The sequence below is a fragment of the Geospiza fortis genome, unplaced genomic scaffold (genome assembly GCF_000277835.1).
Source record: "Geospiza fortis unplaced genomic scaffold, GeoFor_1.0 scaffold244, whole genome shotgun sequence".
In the NCBI taxonomy this organism is placed as follows: domain Eukaryota; kingdom Metazoa; phylum Chordata; class Aves; order Passeriformes; family Thraupidae; genus Geospiza; species Geospiza fortis.
Window position 1 is genome coordinate 2,937,816 of NW_005054370.1, and position 16,646 is coordinate 2,954,461.

Below are 16,646 nucleotides of genomic sequence, written 5' to 3' on the forward strand. Positions count from 1 at the left end.
TTTCCCTAGTTTTCATTTGCTCTGCTTTCCGCAGTGTCTCCATACCTGAAGTCTCTCTCCATGGTGGCTGCTAACAAGTTACTGCATCTCTTGGAGGCTTTTTCCACCACCTGGTTCCTATTCTCTGCTGTCCAGAACCACCATCTTGTTTTCTTCTTGCTGGAAGTTTTCAACAACATCATTCAGTACCAGTTTGATGGTAACAGACTGCTTTATTTAGTGGGTTTGCACTAGTTTAGTCCAACAGAGTGTCAGATGGAAGTTCAGAGGAAGTCCAAGGAGATGAGAGGAGGTGAGAAGTGTAGAAATGAGCTATATAGGACTGATAAGTTGGGTTAGTAGATAATTACCATTGGGTCCTGGCCCAGGCAGATTTGGTTAGAACAAAATGAGATGGCAGCTAATTATCAGCCTAACCTCAGCCAGCCCTCCTGCAGAAGGTGAGATGCACAGAGAGGAAAAGAAACAAAAAGTGATGTGTAACTCATAAGTTGTGACTGGCTGGATGTTGCTGTGAAACTGCTTGTGTTGCTCAGCAATGTAGGTGGAGGGACAAAACAACTTTCAAGTGCCTCTCAGTTCTACTTTGGCAGATCTCTGGGGGCTGAAGACCAAAGCACCTCATCCAAAGAAAGTTCTGATATTTGCTACTTTCCAGGAAATGCATTATGCTTTCCCTGTTAATAGCAGTCTTTTGCTTAGTAAATAATAAAGTAAGATCCCTAAACCTGGTCAAAATTTAGTGTTTTGCTTTAAATTTTGCAAATCAAGAATGGCCATTCTGCTTCCCTGATGGGAATCTTGCGTGTGGCAATTGCCAAATCCAAAAGCAGCCTTTGTGGGTGTAATTTGTGTTTTATATTAGAGGATGGTTTCATTCTGTTCTGTGCCATCTTGCAGGCAGTAAGAATTCTGACCTTTAGGCTTTGCTATTTCAAGCCTGTGTCTCAGATTAAGTGCCCTGATTTGTTTTGTGAGTTCTTTTGAAGATGGAAGAATGTTGAACCTTGGCTAGTAACCTTTTCTTCCAAAATAGATGCTAATAAGTGGTTTAAAATGTCCTTTTTCTTCTCAGCTGTTTGAATATCCCTCACCAAACCATTTCTTGTCAGCTTTCCAGCCTAGGAAGGATTTCACTGAATTTTCTGTACTGCTTTGTAATGGATAAGAGGATATTGAGCTCTGCTCTTTCTTCCCTGTGCCACTGCCTTTGTGGCTGGGAGCAGTCAGGCTTTGTGTACCCAGCGAGCTGTGCTGGGTTGGCAGAGCTCTTTGAGCCTTACTTCTCTGCTTGTTTTGTTGCTGTGATTCCCAGGGAACTCCAATTTGGTCTATGCTGTTATCCGCAAGCGGAATGTCTTTCACCAGCTGGCCAACCTTCCCACAGACTCGCAGTCCATCCAGAAGGGGCTGCAGCGCAAGAAGAAAACCCCTGAGCCCATTTCTCGCACCAACTCTCAGGATGGGATCTCCATGGAAGGGTCACGTCCTGCTGCCCCTGCTGAGCCAGGGACGCTGAAGACCAGTCTGGTGGCTACTCCAGGTGAGCTTTAGTTTACCTTTGGGACAGGAGAGGTTTGTTTTCTCTGTGGGATATGGTGTGGACTCACCCTTTCACTGGGTGTGGAGAGATTAAGAGTTTACATTTGTGAATAACTTAACTGCCTTTCAGTCTGAGTTTCAGATCAGTTGGCCCCAGATGATCACAAACAAACTGCCTTGAGTTTCTTTCCTCTCAGACTTAGTGTCCATAAGACCATTTGTCCTAATCTTGACCTGTTGCCTCAGGTTAGCTCTATGCACATGAACCTGTGTTCCTCCTCCTTCTCAGGGAGCATTTTCATAGAGAAAAAGTCCTTTGGGGTTAGTTATGAAATCAAAGCTAAATCTTGCTTCTCTTGTTGAAAGGGGAGCTTTTCCAATATCAGCAAAGACACAGGATATCTGTGCATAGTGGGGCAGAGAAGAGCTTTTAAACCTATTTAATTAACTTGTATTTCTGAGCTTTTCCTCTTTTGAACACAGGGATTGACAAGCTCACGGAGAAGTCCCAGGTGTCAGAGGATGGGACCATGCGTTCGCTGGAGCCTGAGGCTTCCCAGCTCTCCCCAGAGGGAAACCCACCTGCGGCCCTGAGTGATGGGGAGTCCTGGAGTGGGGTAAGGCTGGATGCTGGTGTGCTGGGAAGGTCTAGGTGTGAAGTGAACAAAAATGAGGGGTTAGAAGAAGAGGTCTGTTGGCCCATTGAAAAAGGGCATCGCATTAAAGGCAGTGTGCACACGTGCAGGGTGCTGGGACACAACGTGGTCCAGAAGGGCTGTTGCATCATCTTGGGTGTTTCATGTTTATGCTGTGACACAAGAGCTGGGGCACTTGAGTGAGCTTTCTCCAACACAAAGACTATGACAGAGCAGTGAGTGCAGAATTGCCAGAGGATGTCCATGAAACATCTTGATCCTGATGTTTCCAACTCAGGTTCTTACTGCTGCTTCTTTTTCATCTCCCTTGGGATGGAGAGCTCTACCAGAATCTTTTAACTAGCTGGTGCTGTGAACAATTGTTCCCATGAAGGCTGGGCTGAGGTGCTGCCCTCAGAATGGCCTTTAATAAATTGGAATGTACAGAAATCCCAAATACTCCAGGACCAATTTTCTTACCCTTCCTGGTCTTGCCTAGTACCAGGTGAAGCCTGTGGCTAGCGAGACATCTTAAGCACACAATTAATTATGTTGTCATTAAATGAGATCTTGATTGAGAACTTGTGGAAGGTTTTCTTCTTCCAGCAGCCCATGAAACATAATCATGGGTCTTTCCATCTGTGTCCAGCAGCTGGCTCAAACTGTTCCCCAGCCGGAAAAGCACTGGCACAGCTCTACCCCAAGCTGGCTGTTTCTGGTTGAGAAGGTGACGAGTGAGTCAATTTATGTGGAGCTGCAGGGTGGCTGTTGGAAGGAAGTGCTGTGCCCATTTGTTTTGTAGAAAAGTCAGCTCTGTGCTGTAGCAGTGAATGGTTGGGAGCATTGCTAAAGGAAAAAGCCTCTCTGTTTTCACCTTGTGCAGAGATTGACAGTGACTTTAGAGGGTTATTTCCTTCCCTCCTTCCCACCATGAATATGGAAAACCAGGTTGAGTGTGTCATTCCTCAAGAGGTGAGAGTTATTAGATAGGAGTTGCTGGGAGCCTACCCTTGGAAAAATGCTCTTCAAGATATTCCAGAATGGACACAAAAAATCCCAGAGATACTCAGTTGACAGAGGCTGAAAAACTGTGGCCATTAGCTATATCTTCTCTGTGCCAAAAAAAAGAAGCATGCCTCTGTACAGTCTCTTGTCAGTGCTGTTTTAACTCTGTCACTGTGGATTGTTCCAGCAGAGTGTCAACAGTGGTGAGTGGAGCTGTGACCTTTCACAGGGTCCTCCAGCTTCATCAAATATTGCAACTCTCTGGGTGAGAGCACATGGGTTTGGTGAATGAAGGTCGGGTAGGTTTGACATGTTCTAGAGACAGGCTGAGCTGTCTTTCCCAGTAGTGGTCTAGAAAATCTGGGGAGAATATCAGCAGAAAATGGATTGTATTTCTTACTCTTAAGTGTCATTAGCATGTGTTTGCTTTTATTTGTTTGCTTTTATTTGTTATTGATAGGAGGCATCACATTCCCGGCGGGATCGAAGGCGTCTCTCTAGTGCATCCTCCAGTGGACAGTGGACTCCAACTCCTGACTGGGTAAGGGCATCTGGACACAGGAAATAAATAACGAGAAAGAGTTGTGGCAGAAATGCCTCACACACCCTGCCCCTTCCCTGCCATCTGAGGCTTTCCCAGAGCAGCATTTCCTCACAGGCACTTGAGGTCAAAGCTCCAGAACTTTAGTTTACTGACATCTGCAAATAAATATTTTATTTACCTGTTTCAAACTAATGTCCCACTGGTCTTATTGGGTGCCTCATAATTCTAGTGCTCCAGGATTTATTGTATTGCTCCTCTGCACTCAGTTCACCCACCAGCTTTGTGATTATTGTAAACTTCATTTGTTGCAGAGATTGTGGAGACAGCTGTAAAAACCTGCTAATGCAGTGTACCGATTCCCCTGCTGTTTTCCTACCTACAGGTGATGTCTTGGAAGTCAAAGCTCCCCCTGCAGACAATCATGCGGCTCTTACAGGTGCTGGTCCCTCAGGTGGAGAAGATCTGCATTGACAAGTAAGGAGATTTTTGGAAAGGAAGGGCTGTGTGGTGAGGTTGGCAGAGTTTGAATTTGGAGGGCCTCTAAGGGAAACCTTGTAAAGTTTAATTGAAAGTGTCCTGGGCTCAGTAGAGTTGTTACTTGGCTTGCCAAACATCTTGTTTGACTGATCCCTTCTCCACTCTGTTTACAGAGGAGAGGGGGTGTGTTCTCCTGGGCCATGGCTCAGTATCTGTGTTTGTTTAAGCTGGTCCTTCATGCTGCAGCAGTTTTGGAAGTGTCTGTGGGACATGCTAAGGATGTTCCTGGTCTGTGTCTTGGTAGGGGTCTCACGGATGAGTCGGAGATCCTCAAGTTCCTGCAGCACGGCACCTTGGTGGGGCTGCTGCCAGTGCCTCACCCCATCCTCATCCGCAAGTACCAGGCAAACTCGGGCACTGCCATGTGGTTCCGCACCTACATGTGGGGAGTTATTTATTTGAGGTAAACCAGCTGGATGCAGCCTGGTTTGGTCTTTTCCAGACTTTTGGGAGGCCTACTGAGAGAATTGCATGCCTTCAGCCAGCCCTGGGTTATCTCATATTTACAGGATAGAAAGATGTTTTTCCCTTGGAACAGACTGGGGTGTATCAACTGCTCCAAAACTTTGAATGGGTGACATGAAGGGGGTTGTTCTGGGAGTGCTGCTTGTTTGGGAACTGGCAGCAGCAGGGAATAGAAAAGCTGCCCAGAGGGTCTGGTGCAGAGATTTTATGCAAAGCTCTGGCTTTGTGGGATGTTGTAGATACTGTCATTCCTGTAAGGTGTGTTGTCTCTCAACCAGTGATTTCCTTTTATGCAAAGCTGAAGGCACACTGTGCAGCCAGCTCCTGTAATTGTGGCTGTGAGATTTGAATTCTATGTAACTGGTCACAGGGAGTAAAGTCGTTCTTGTCTTTCTCTCTCAGGAATGTGGATCCCCCCATCTGGTATGACACAGATGTTAAGCTGTTTGAAATTCAACGGGTCTGAAGAGAACACTTACCTCTACTGAGAGAAATACACTGGATCTAAGGACTGTGGCGTGCTGCTTCATCACAGCTATTCCTGCATTTCACATCCAGCTGAGAGACCAAAAGGACAATCACTTCATTTACCTCCCTGTCATTTAAAGCTTTAATTGGGACCTGCTTGGGCATCCCTCCCCAGCTCACTTCTCTTCCCTCACCCTTCACCACGAACCTTGAGTTAAAGATATCTAAGGGATTGTCCATTGTTGTGGTTGCACTAGAAATCAGACTGTTCTTAGCTCCTCTGTTACTTTTTTGCTTCTGGATGTGGTTTGGAAACCAGTCTGACCCTGTCCTTGCCCTGGTCAGAGTCAGCATTTAATTGAAAAAGACTAGCTGTAAATTGGGTGCAAAGGGAGAAGCTGCTATTCCTGCAGGAGACAGGGTTTGGAAACTGTAGTTACTTCCATGTAGCTCCATAAAGTTTCCAGGGCATCCCTTCTGGCTGCAGGTGTCTCCCCGGTGTCTCAGTTGCATATAGGGAAGTCTTTCCCACCTAAATGAAAGAAGATGTTGAAGGAGAACTTTGTGTCTCAGTTCTGAATCTCTCTAGGCCTTTCCTGGAAAGCTGCTTGAGAAGTTTTGTTGGTGTGGGTCAGAAGTTTTTCCTTGGCTTCCAAGCCCACCAGCCTGTCCTTCATGGGGGACTGTTGCAAAGGAGCCTGTCTTTTAAAAGCCCTGTTTAATGCATGTGAGCACACAGGGAGGAAGGGACTGGCTCAGTGAGAGCAAGGAGAAGAGACCTGACTTAAACTCTTTTAAGTCTTCTCCCACTGGCTGAAAGGACACCGTCACCTGGGTTTGAAAGGAACCATATCCTTCCATCTTTGCCTGGCAGGCTGATGCACTACAGGGAGCAGAAGGGTCTTTTGCACACTGCTGTTAAGGCAAGGGTTTGAGGGAGGCACTCAGGGAAGTTGTAGGAGGAATTTGGAAGTTGTAGGAGGAAAAGCATCTCCATGTCAGTAGGGAGTGGAGAGTGCTGAGGCAAAGTTGAATTCTTCAGGGCATTTTGCTTATTGACCAAGTTACTGGATTTTGAATGTATTGGGTCCCAGGCATGTGTAAATTTTGGGAAGCCAGAATGGAAATTGGTGGGAGATCTGCTGTTGCTGGCTTGATTCAGCATCGTGGGGTTACACATTGGTGAGTGGAGACACTCTGAGGTTTGAGTCAAATGTTATGTTCTGCTGGGAGGGGCTGCTGTCTTAGACCCACGTGGTCTTTAGGCAATGAAATATGAGGGGTCCTGTCATGAACTGAGAGCTTTCTATCAAAGTATAATCCTTGGTGCTCTTTTATTCAGGCTCTTGGGAGAATTGCTGGTCATGAGCTGTTTGCCACAGGTTAGGCCCAGTGGCATCACTGCATGGAAACAGATCTGTCACATTAAGTACAGGGACAGCGTGACACACTGTGACTTGTAACCCTGGCCTAAGCTTTGCAGCTGCAGTAGTAACAGCATGACCATCCTCTCCCAGAGAGCTGCCCCAGCGTGCAGTGTGCTGCTGGCTTCCACTGGCCTGTAGTCAGGTGATTTCCTCCTCTGGGCACTGAGAGAGAATGGAGTCCCAGGCCAGTAGAAAGTGAAATAAAATTGGAATGGTTTTCTGAAGGATAAGAAATATGTGAAATAGAGAGAGGTTATTCCCCCACCTGCCTCCCATCTCCAACCCACTTTGCCACCCAGCACTACTCCCATCCTGATCCCACCTCTGTTCAGGTGTAAACAGGGTCTGTTTCACTTGGAGAATCTCATGTATAAGAATGTGATTTGGTGTGGCCAGACTCTGATTGTATGGCACTCACACCTCACAGCTGGAACGGGGCCTCCCGTGTCCCACATGCTTTGCCTCTTCCCTCCCATGGATCTGCTGGTTCTCATGATCTCTTCCATCCTCTCTTTTCTGCTTTATTTCTTTGTGAGTTTCTCTGGAAGCTTTTTAGTTTGTTTCTTGGTGTTTGGAGTCTGATCCTTGTTCTGTGGAAATCAACTTGCACTGTAAACTCTTTGCTTACTTATGGACAGAAAGATAAAGATTAACTGAAACATACACTTGGGTACTTTTTTTCCTCCTTCCACAGAGGGAGGTTTATTATCTTGTTTGTTTTATGTTGAGGGGGTTTTTTGTGCCACTAGGGGACCATGGGCTGGCCTCCTCTGCAGTGGTAATTTTTTTTATAATCAAAAATGAAGATTTGACTCTGGGAAATGAGCCTGAATTGTGTGGGCTTGGCCATTTCTGTGTTTATAGCATCATCAAAAGATCAAACAGGATCAAGTCTCCTGAGTTAGTGAACCATGTGCTAAAACCTTTGTGCAGTTGAGACCTGTAAAACAGGCACCCTGGCCCTAGGGGCTGTTAGGAAAGGACATGGAAGGCCTTGACTGTTTATCTGATCTGTGGTGGTTGTAGGTGAGAGTTGGAGCATCCTGTCCATGCTGATCATGTCTTCAGTCATGTATTCAGTGTTCATTCCAAAGTCACCTGCTCTGTGAAAGCTCAGTAACTTAAACCAGTGTTTTATCCATTAAACTGGATAAAATCCAAGTCATGGTTTGCCCACAAAGTGCCATCGCTCCTTGTCCCCAGGCTGTCAATCACTACAAAGAAGGTTTGAGGTCAGAGATTAGCATGTATGTCCTGTGGATCCCATGCTACAAACACTGACATGAGAATAATAATTAACTTTATTGGAGCCTAATTTATCCAGCTGTTATTTCTCATGACATATTTCTGTTGACATGGGCCCAAATACAAACACTTATTGGGCAAAGTTCATGCTCATGCAATCAGTCTAACTTAGAGTTTTACAGAAAGTAAAACTGCCTGAATGCTGAATCCTCACTGTTACTGTCTTGGGAGAGTTTGCTTTACTAGAGAATCCCAAAACCCACCATAAATAGACTCTAATCCTAAACCCACACTGATCTTGGGGTTCATTTACAAAGGAACAGAAGCAATAATGAGAATGCCTTTTGTGCCATGCTTGAGTAAGGGTCATGACAGATTTTGATTGATTATAGAGCAGGCCTGCTCTTAAATCTCATAGAATCCCGGAATGGTTTGGGTTGGAAGGGACCATAAAGCTCATCTGCCATGGGCAGGAATTCCTTCCTCAAGGCCAGGTTGCTCAGAGCCCCATACAACCTCTGAATGTAAGGGCAATTTAAGTGAGTTGACCTCGAGCTCACTGAGTGCGGAGCAGACCCAGAGATTTCACAAGACACGCATGAAAACTCAAATCTCTTTATTTTGGTTCATCAGGCTCTGGATTTGGACCCATAGTCACAAGACTCTTGCTCTCCCACATGCTTTCAAAGCAAGTATCCCTATGGAACACATCCCAGTGGGTCTTTGATCAGGCACCTCTGCAGCTGCCTTCCTTTGTGCATGGTGACCTCGAGAAAGGTTTGTGGGTGTGCAAGGCAGCAGCAAGGGCCAATGTGTTGGGATGGGGAAAGATTCACAGTGGATGTGGCAGTGGCTTGCTATTGAACTAGCCCTTGTACAAGAATGGGACCTTGGCTAGTCCACACCAGTGGTAACAGCATCTGTGGTGTGTAAAGATCACCCACAGTGCTTCCCTAGTGATTCCCACCTGAGGCTCTGGGAGTGCCTGTAGGAACAAGTAGTGTTTATTCTCAGTAAGGCAAGGTCATGTAATCGCTTTTATTTTTTGATTGCTTTTGATTTTCTGAATTGGTGTAGGCCAGTCTTCATTGCTTTTGCTGAAGGCTGCCCTTGCATTTTTTTATCTGGAAGATCTCAACAGGAGTTGTTAAAGTCCCATTTGCTGCCAAACAGCATCCACTGGCAGACTGCTGACTGCATGTGTGATTCCTGAGAGCAGTGAGAGTTTGTTTATGGGCTTTGAGTCTATTCTCTATGGTGGAAAAGGATAATATTAAAGAACCTCTTCTGAAATTCACTGTGATGTTGTACAAGAAGTCCAAGCAGAAGCTGGAGGGAAAAAGTCTTAGAAGCTTCCATGTGCATGTCTACTGCTTACTGCATCTTTGTTCAGCATCGCTGATTCTCCCCAGCCTCTGGGGTGGGGGTCCAGCTTGGCTCAGGCTGTCACGTAGACCTCCAGGAGCCCCCCGACGGAGTGCATGCGGTAAAACACAGCCAAGGGGAGTCCGAAGTTCACGATCACAAACCAGGTGGAGTAGCCGTAAAATGACCTTTCCATTCCATTCTCGAAGAGGGGGTGAGACCCAAATGTGGGCATAATCCACAGCTGGAGAGATGTGAGGCAAAGAAACACAAGTCAGAGGATGACAAACTGTACCCTACTTGCACCCTAATCTCAGCACTGGCTCAAGAGTTGTAGGAATATTTCAGGAGTATCACAGTAGTCACCTTGCCAGGGAGGAGAAGGAAAATCCCACAGTTATGCTGTTGACTCCTTGCTGTAATTCAAATCCTGTTGAATCCCTGGAAACCTAAAGACAGCCCCATTCTGCCCCAGCCTGCTTCTCTTTCTACAGGATTTCATTGTTTCCCTGGGCAATGGGTTTTCACTGGATTAAGGCTGCAGTGTTGATTCAAGATCCCAGACCACAGTGTACTTTATTGTGTGAGTTTCAAGCCTGGACACTCATGTTTACAGAGACTTAATGCTGGTGCCTGACATTTTCTTTCATGTTTCTCATGAAACACCCTTAATAAGCCTTGTGGGGTTTTTTTCAGAGGCTAAAATCTTGGCCAGTAAGGACTTATTAGCTGTCTCCTCCCATGAAACACAGTAATACTTGACTCTAAGGGTAAAAGAGAGACTTTCTAATTATGAGGGTGGGGTATTATCAGCAAAACCGGTCTTGACTTGCCTCACCAGTACTTGAGACTTGGTGGGCAAAGGTTTTTTTGTTTGGAATACAGAGAAAGACAAAGAGATCACGCCTGTGTCACAGGTCACCGTGGCTCAGCCGGAGCTGTGACAGCAGAGAGCACAATACTTACTATGATGTTGCTCAGAACTAAGAAGAACGAGATCTCCCTCAATACTTTTCTCTTCCAGCTCAGGTGAGAGTAGGTATGGATGTAGGATAGGGAAGCTTTCCGGATCTCCTGTCCCAGCTCCAGCACGCTCACTCGTCTCTGGCTGTGGGCTTCACAATTCTGATCTTCTTTAGCGTCTTCCTCCTTGGCAGGAGGTGTCTGGATGTGCTCCTGTATGCTGCTCAGCGTGCTCTCCTCTTCCCCAGGCAGCTCTGCAGCCACTGTGTGCTGCTCGGAGCGTCCGGCATGTTTGGCCTCGGCTGCTGCTACAATGTGCCGCCGGTGGAGCCCATCGATGATAAAAACATTTTGGGTGATGTTCTGAAGGATCATGAGGACAGAGTAGGCCAGGGCGAGGCTGTTCAGCAGGTCTCTGGGGTTGCTGCCCATCAGGGCCACAATGGAGAAGTAGGACATGCAAATTTGTCCGAGGGCTGCCCCCATCAGCAGGACCACGTCCAGGCTGCGGGTTGGGTTCTGCACCGTGTCCAGCTCCTTTTTTTCCAAGGCGTGGATGATTGTCCCAACCACAGCACCCACACTCATCAAGGGCAGGAGCACAATGTAGTAGGAATAATAGATTACAAGGACCTGGTGGCTGGGGTCCAAGCTGGTGGCCTGGATCTGGTACATCATGAAGACACAAGCCCCGATGATTACAGCACTGGTGCCCAGCACTGGCCCAAAGACCACCCCCTGGAGCTTGAATTTGGGCCTGGTTTTCAGGTTGTGGTGGTGGCTGATGCGTCTCCCCACGTTCTTCCACATGACGTAGAGCATGGAGCAGCAGACCAGGCTGTACTCGGTGTTGAAGGGGTAGAGCAGGATGTAGCCCTTCTGGAAGATTTTGCAGATGGTCGTGTTTGGGCATATGCACAAGGCAGTCTTATTGCCTGGAGCGTGAGAAGAGGAAGGTGACAATTAAGAGATGACCTGGATGTCACGGCTGTCTTTGGGAGTTTCTTGAGTGCAGGCACAACATGTGTGTCTGTGCCTCAGAAACAGGAATCACAAGGAAGTTATATGGCTACTGCTCAGTCCTAAAGTATATGAGGATTCAGAATAACACAGCTTAGCTAATGTCTTTTCCTATCTATGGTCAACACCACAGGTGCTGGATGACAGATTCCTCTTCCTTCACAACAAAGCCTTCTCTATTTCTCCCCCTGGAATATAAGATCCCCCTTTCTTCCTCTATATCCTTACAAAGAAGACCATAGCAATTACATGAGCCTCTTCTAGTCTGCAATCCTGTGCTTGCAGTTAATAGGAAAAAGTGAGCAAAAATGCTAATTCATGGTGGGATTTTCCTTTCCTGGACCCCAGTGTCAGGGTTTCATAGCAGATCCCCTTCCTCCAGGAGAAGATCTTCTCCCCTTGCAGCCCATTTCCTCAAGACAGCCTCCAATAATAGGGAAGTTGCAGCATTTGGGGGAACTGGAGATATCTGAATCACTGAGACCCAGAGGCTACCCAGAAAAGTGCACCAGCACCAAGCCTGACAGAGTTCAGGAAGCATTGGACAATACTCTGGGGCACACGGTGGACTACTTGGGAATGGTCTTGTACAGGGCCAAGAACTGGGCTTGCTGATCTTTGTGGGTCCCTTCCAACTCAGTATATTCTGTGATTCTGTGGTTCTGTGAAATGTTTTCCTAGAAGTCACCTGTGTCAGCCTAACACCAATGGGGATATGAAGAAGGAGCCTTGCCTGCAAATCGCTGCTCCACCTCGCGCAGCTGAGACTCGATCTCTATGTGCAGGGTGTCGTTGGTCACGGCCAGGAGCCAGACAAGAAGGTTGGTGGCTGTGGTGACCATCAGCCCACACCTGGGAAAAGACACAGGACTTGTACAATGTTTGGAGATGCTTCACAGCCAGTGTGTCCTTCCCCTCTCGCTGGCCCATGCACAGATTTGAGCACAGATTTGTGCCCGCTCTACCTGAGGCCTGTGGGGTGTGGCTTTGCATAAACACACCTGAGCATATTCCCAGTTGCCATTTACAAAGGAGTGAAACTGGCCTCAGCTGAGACATCTCCCAGTAATAGGAATGGGGAGACCCCCTCCCTCATCCTCCAGTCTGTGAGCTGGTGCCTGAGACAGGCAGCAGGAAGATGTTTGGGAGGAAGGAAGAAGCTTTGCAGCATTCCAAGGCACAAAGGAAAACGGAAGGGAGCTGGTGAGCTCAGATCAGTGGAGGGAGGATGGGGTCTGAACAACGCATAGTTTGGTTCTTGTGTCACCCAAAATATAGGGTCTGTATAGGATCATATGCACACATTTCTAGCAGGAATCATAATGGACATCACAGGCAGAAAGGAAAAGTTTCTTTAGAGCAGTAGAAGGCATTTTTTGTCCTTGATTTTTACCTGGTGAAGTTGTGCTGGACTTGAATGCAGTCCTTAGAGTGATGCCATAGAAAGTAAGCCTGCAAGTGGACAACAATAACACCATGAGCAGGGTGAAGTTGGCAGCTGGCTGCACACATGGTGGAAAGAAACAGGTAGACAAGAAGGTACAGGTCCAAGCAGGAGCAAACCTGCCTCTGTGTGAGGTGCAGGGACATGTGTGCACCTGCACCCCAGTGCTGAGGCACGTGCTGGCATCCTTGGGTAAGGGCAGCATTTATGTGTGACTGCACTGAATGCACATCCTGGAGCCCCGTGTTCCTCTGCCCTGCTCATGTGGGTATTTGCTGCTGAGGTGGGAATTAGTTTACTTTTCAAATATGGCTTTGGGTCTGTAAAGAAGAAGGCTGGTGTTGACTAACAAGGTCAAAATGGTGTGAGATATCTTTGTGTGGAAAGGATTTTGTTGGGTGGATGGATTGACAAGTACAAAGAGGAGCTGAGGCACAGACTGGTGCAAAGATATCTCTGGCAAAATGTGAAATTTCCTCTCCTCTTACTTTGTTTCAAAGCAAATTCCTCTGGATCCTATGGTATGTCAGGTATTTCTAGGGTAATTTTTGAATCTTTCTCCCCTGTCTCTCTAGGTGGCACACAGGGAGTGCAGGTAGCATTTGAAGCGGTGTGTGATGCTTTAATGCTTTCAGTGCTCAGGAGAATGACCCACGTTCATTCACTTTCCCACATCTCCCAGCTTCCCCCCAGCCCTGGGGCTCCCAGGAATGGGACAGAGAGAATAGACAAGCTTACAGAAGGGTAATGTGCAGTACCTGGGTGCTAATAAAAACGATTCCAATGATGGGGAACAAAATTTCCAACTTGGATTTGCAGTGGACAAGGACTGTGCTGTAACCAATCTGAAACACGTTCAGGAGGATGCTGCAACTGCCAAACAGCAGCACTGACCCTGCACAAAGAGCAAAGGACCAGTAAATAAACCCAGACATGTCTGTTGAGCATCTGAGCTTGTCTGGGGAGACGAGGCCTTTGGATTTGTGTGGAGCTGGCAGTCTTTCTCCTGGAATTCTCTTAATTTTAGGAGAGGAGGACAAAGGAGAGCCTTTGTCCTGAACCTGACTGCGTGCTTTGACTGGTTAAAGGTGTTAGGAAAATGCAAGGTATTTTCTTGTGCTTGGATGCAAGGTGGGGATGGGGTTTTTGTACAATCTGAAATGACAGGGGTAAGTTAATGGTGGATCATGCTTTCTGCCTTGTGGGAGGAAACCTGCAATGACCACAAGTCTGCTAAGGCTTGTAGCACTCCCATCTGCAGGAGTTGGAACCCTTTGATTGTTTCTCCCTTTTGCCTTGGACATGCCTCTGCAGCTTTAGGTACTCAAGTACCTTGCAGCTTCCTTCAATTGATTCTCCATGCTTTAGTTAACAAGACAGTGCCTAATTAAAAACTCCATGATAGACCAGAGGCAGGGCTGCTGCAAGAAGGGTAATTTCTCGAAGTGGGGCAAATACTGAAGGGAAAATCTCCCAGGAAAGCCTGGGTGTCACTGGGATGTGACTTAATGGGTAAGAATCCTTCCCTGGCAACAAGGCTGCAGTGATGTTAAATGAGGATGATGGTGACATAGGGCCACTGGTGCTCTTGGAGGATAAACACACTTCTCAAAGTGCTCCTGCCTAAAACCCTTCCTATGGTTTTCCCACAGTGCTCAGTTGCTGTCCTGGAAAGGGGTTATGCCTGGATTTCTCTTTGTGAAGGGACCAGAGAGCGAAGTTTGATAGGAGGCTGAAGGGAAGCCGAGTTTCAGGCTTTCTTGGCTGGTCTGGTTCCACTCCGTGGCACCTACTGTGCCCATCAGCCTGACAAGAACTGGGAAATTCCCAATGCCCCAACTGCACATCCTACAGCTTCTAGCTCTTCTAGTAACAGGGGAAGAATTTCTTTGCCTTCCAAGCCTTTGGAAGAAGGCATGAGAGAAGAAATAAAAGCAGAACTTACCCCTAACCCAGATGGGTCCGGCGTGGGAGTCCCTGTAGAGCACGGCGTGTGGCTGCCGGATGGTGCCCATCAGGTAGTAAATAATCCAGAACAGAGACACGACCCTGAGGATGGAGAGCAGGATCCAGACATCTGCCAGAGTGATGGCCACCCTGTTGAAGATCATGCTGCTGATGAAGGCGCTGCCCAGAAACACCACGTTCAAGGCCAGCAGCCCTGAGAAGAGCTGCCCAGCCTTCTGGGCTTGCTGGTGCCTCTGCTGCACTGAAGAGCAGTGACGGTACAGCCAGAACTTCTCATAGTGGATCGTGGTGCTGTCTGCTGGGACTGATGCTGATCTGCTCTTGCAGTGGCGGCAGGAGACTTTCTTGTCAGACATGGCTCATCTGCCTGGGGATCACCTGCTGCACTGAAAACAAGGGAGGTTTAAACGGGGGATGTGCTGAGATGGGAGGCTGTATGCTCTGCTGTGAAGGCCACTTCACTGTGTGGTGACCTCCCTTCCTTGCTTTGCAGCTTTTCCTTCCTTCTCCAGAAACTGGATGAAGGGGAAAAGGAGATTGGTTTTTAGCACCAGGTTAGGCATTAAAAATTTCTCAGTGGACAGAGCCATTGCAAGGCACTGGGGAAAGGCCCTTCTGCCAAAACATATCCAGAGACATGGGATTAAATTGGGTGTCTGATACCTCCACCTGCCCCACCAGTACCAGGAGCTGCTGGGACCAGAGGCGCTCAAACCGTTCCCACCCTCACCTTTCACACCTTCTCCAGCCCTGGGTTCAGGTTTTCTCCTTACCCTTTGTTGCCGTAAGGATTAGCTGGAAATGAAGAGCAAGCTTAGACCTGCTTTGAAATTCAGAGCTGTTTGATTTTCAGTTGATGGGTCCAACCTCTTCCTGTTGTTTTTGGGCTCTGAGAGTTACAGGCTCCCTGAATGGTCACACAAATTGTGGTAGACTTGGAGAGAATAAACAAAGGATCTGTAAAGCTTGGAATAAGCTGCTGGGAGAAGATCCCAACTGCCACCCAGGTGGACTGAGACTGGGAAACAATCAGTACCTGTTTTTCTTTCCTTTTCCTCTTGTAGCACAAGGCCGTGAGGACACTGACACAGACGAGCTGGAGGGATTGGCCCTGGTGGACAGTCAGAGCCGGGGAACTGTCGGTGAAGTCTTGGTAGGACTGTACCGCTCTCGAGAGGGAAACCTTTCTGACATAAAACAATCAGGCAACATCAGCCTCTCTATAGATTTGGTACATGGAAAGATGCTTTCATTCCAGGGCGTGGCTCTGGTTGTAGTGAAGTGTTGAGGCTCGAATTTATTTTATTGATTCCTTGTTAAGTGTTTTGTTCTCTTGTAACCCCCCTGTTCTCCCGGAGTTGGTTTACCCCTGGGTTTTACCCTCCCTCAAAGCTGTCCCTCATGCCATTACCTGCCCCTTGTTCCAGCTCTTTCCCCGCCTGTCAAGGCAACTCAGCCCCTTTTGTTCCCGAACCTTCCCTACCACTCAAACCTCGGGCCAATCCGCGTCTGCAATACCCCTTTGGAATTCCCCTACTCCTGGAAGCCCCATGTGCCCATGTGGCCCATCCTCTCCACCCTCCTGCCCCAAGTGGCCCCAGACACTGGATGGAATCCCCTCACCGCTCCCCTGAGGATTCCCTCCCTGTTAGTTAGCTGTTTGTATCCACCCCCTGGCTTGTATCTGAGCAAAACCCCTTGCACAATAGAGCGAGGAGCTTTTTGTCCTGCTCCCTTCTCCTAGAATGAATTGTTCCTTGTGGAACCTCAAGATGGAGAGCCTCCTCCTTGCTCCTCGGCCTGGTCCCTGTCCTGGCTTGTGTCTGGCACCGTAGAGCAAGTGGCTCCAAGGGTTCTGCCTCTGGTAAATCCCCATCCCGAGGCATTCCCCACTCCTGGCCTGGTGCCAGAGTCCTGAGAGGTAGCCCAGGTTCCAGCAGTCACTACAGTGAAGGGTGGCTGGAGTGAAAAAAAAGCCCCCTGAGATGTGTTTGAGAGGGGGGGGAACCTTAAACATT

At 47.7% G+C, this 16,646-nt stretch overlaps 2 protein-coding genes across 2 annotated transcripts in view; one reads left to right on the forward strand and one right to left on the reverse strand.

The window, feature by feature from the left end:
* Window positions 1–7,285, forward strand: part of HID1 (HID1 domain containing) — a 22,864-nt gene extending 15,579 nt beyond the window's left edge. Inside the window, exons 13-19 of the mRNA XM_031059924.1 lie at window positions 35–199; window positions 1,316–1,543; window positions 2,026–2,159; window positions 3,643–3,723; window positions 4,109–4,200; window positions 4,508–4,666; window positions 5,131–7,285. Coding sequence (XP_030915784.1) covers window positions 35–199; window positions 1,316–1,543; window positions 2,026–2,159; window positions 3,643–3,723; window positions 4,109–4,200; window positions 4,508–4,666; window positions 5,131–5,194 — 923 coding nt within the window. The 3' untranslated portion in view covers window positions 5,195–7,285. The remainder of the gene's footprint in view (window positions 1–34; window positions 200–1,315; window positions 1,544–2,025; window positions 2,160–3,642; window positions 3,724–4,108; window positions 4,201–4,507; window positions 4,667–5,130) is intronic.
* Window positions 7,286–9,306: 2,021 nt separating this feature from the next.
* Window positions 9,307–14,984, reverse strand: OTOP3 (otopetrin 3). The gene is made up of 6 exons (XM_005424583.1): window positions 14,606–14,984; window positions 13,419–13,555; window positions 12,610–12,668; window positions 11,950–12,068; window positions 10,200–11,131; window positions 9,307–9,477 (listed from the first exon to the last, which is right to left on the reverse strand). Exons 1-6 carry the CDS (start codon window positions 14,982–14,984, stop codon window positions 9,307–9,309), a joined length of 1,797 nt encoding a protein of 598 aa, XP_005424640.1.
* Between the last annotated feature and the right edge of the window lie 1,662 nt (window positions 14,985–16,646).

Excerpts from the sequence above, each read along its gene's own strand:
- OTOP3 (XM_005424583.1), bottom strand. The coding sequence starts at position 14,984 with ATGTCTGACAAGAAAGTCTCCTGCCGCCACTGCAAGAGCAGATCAGCA. Across the intron at positions 12,069-12,609 it reads GTCCAGCACAACTTCACCAG|GTGTGGGCTGATGGTCACCA; the intron begins GTAAAAATCAAG and ends GTCTTTTCCCAG. Across the intron at positions 11,132-11,949 it reads GGTGGAGCAGCGATTTGCAG|GCAATAAGACTGCCTTGTGC; the intron begins GCAAGGCTCCTT and ends CTCACGCTCCAG.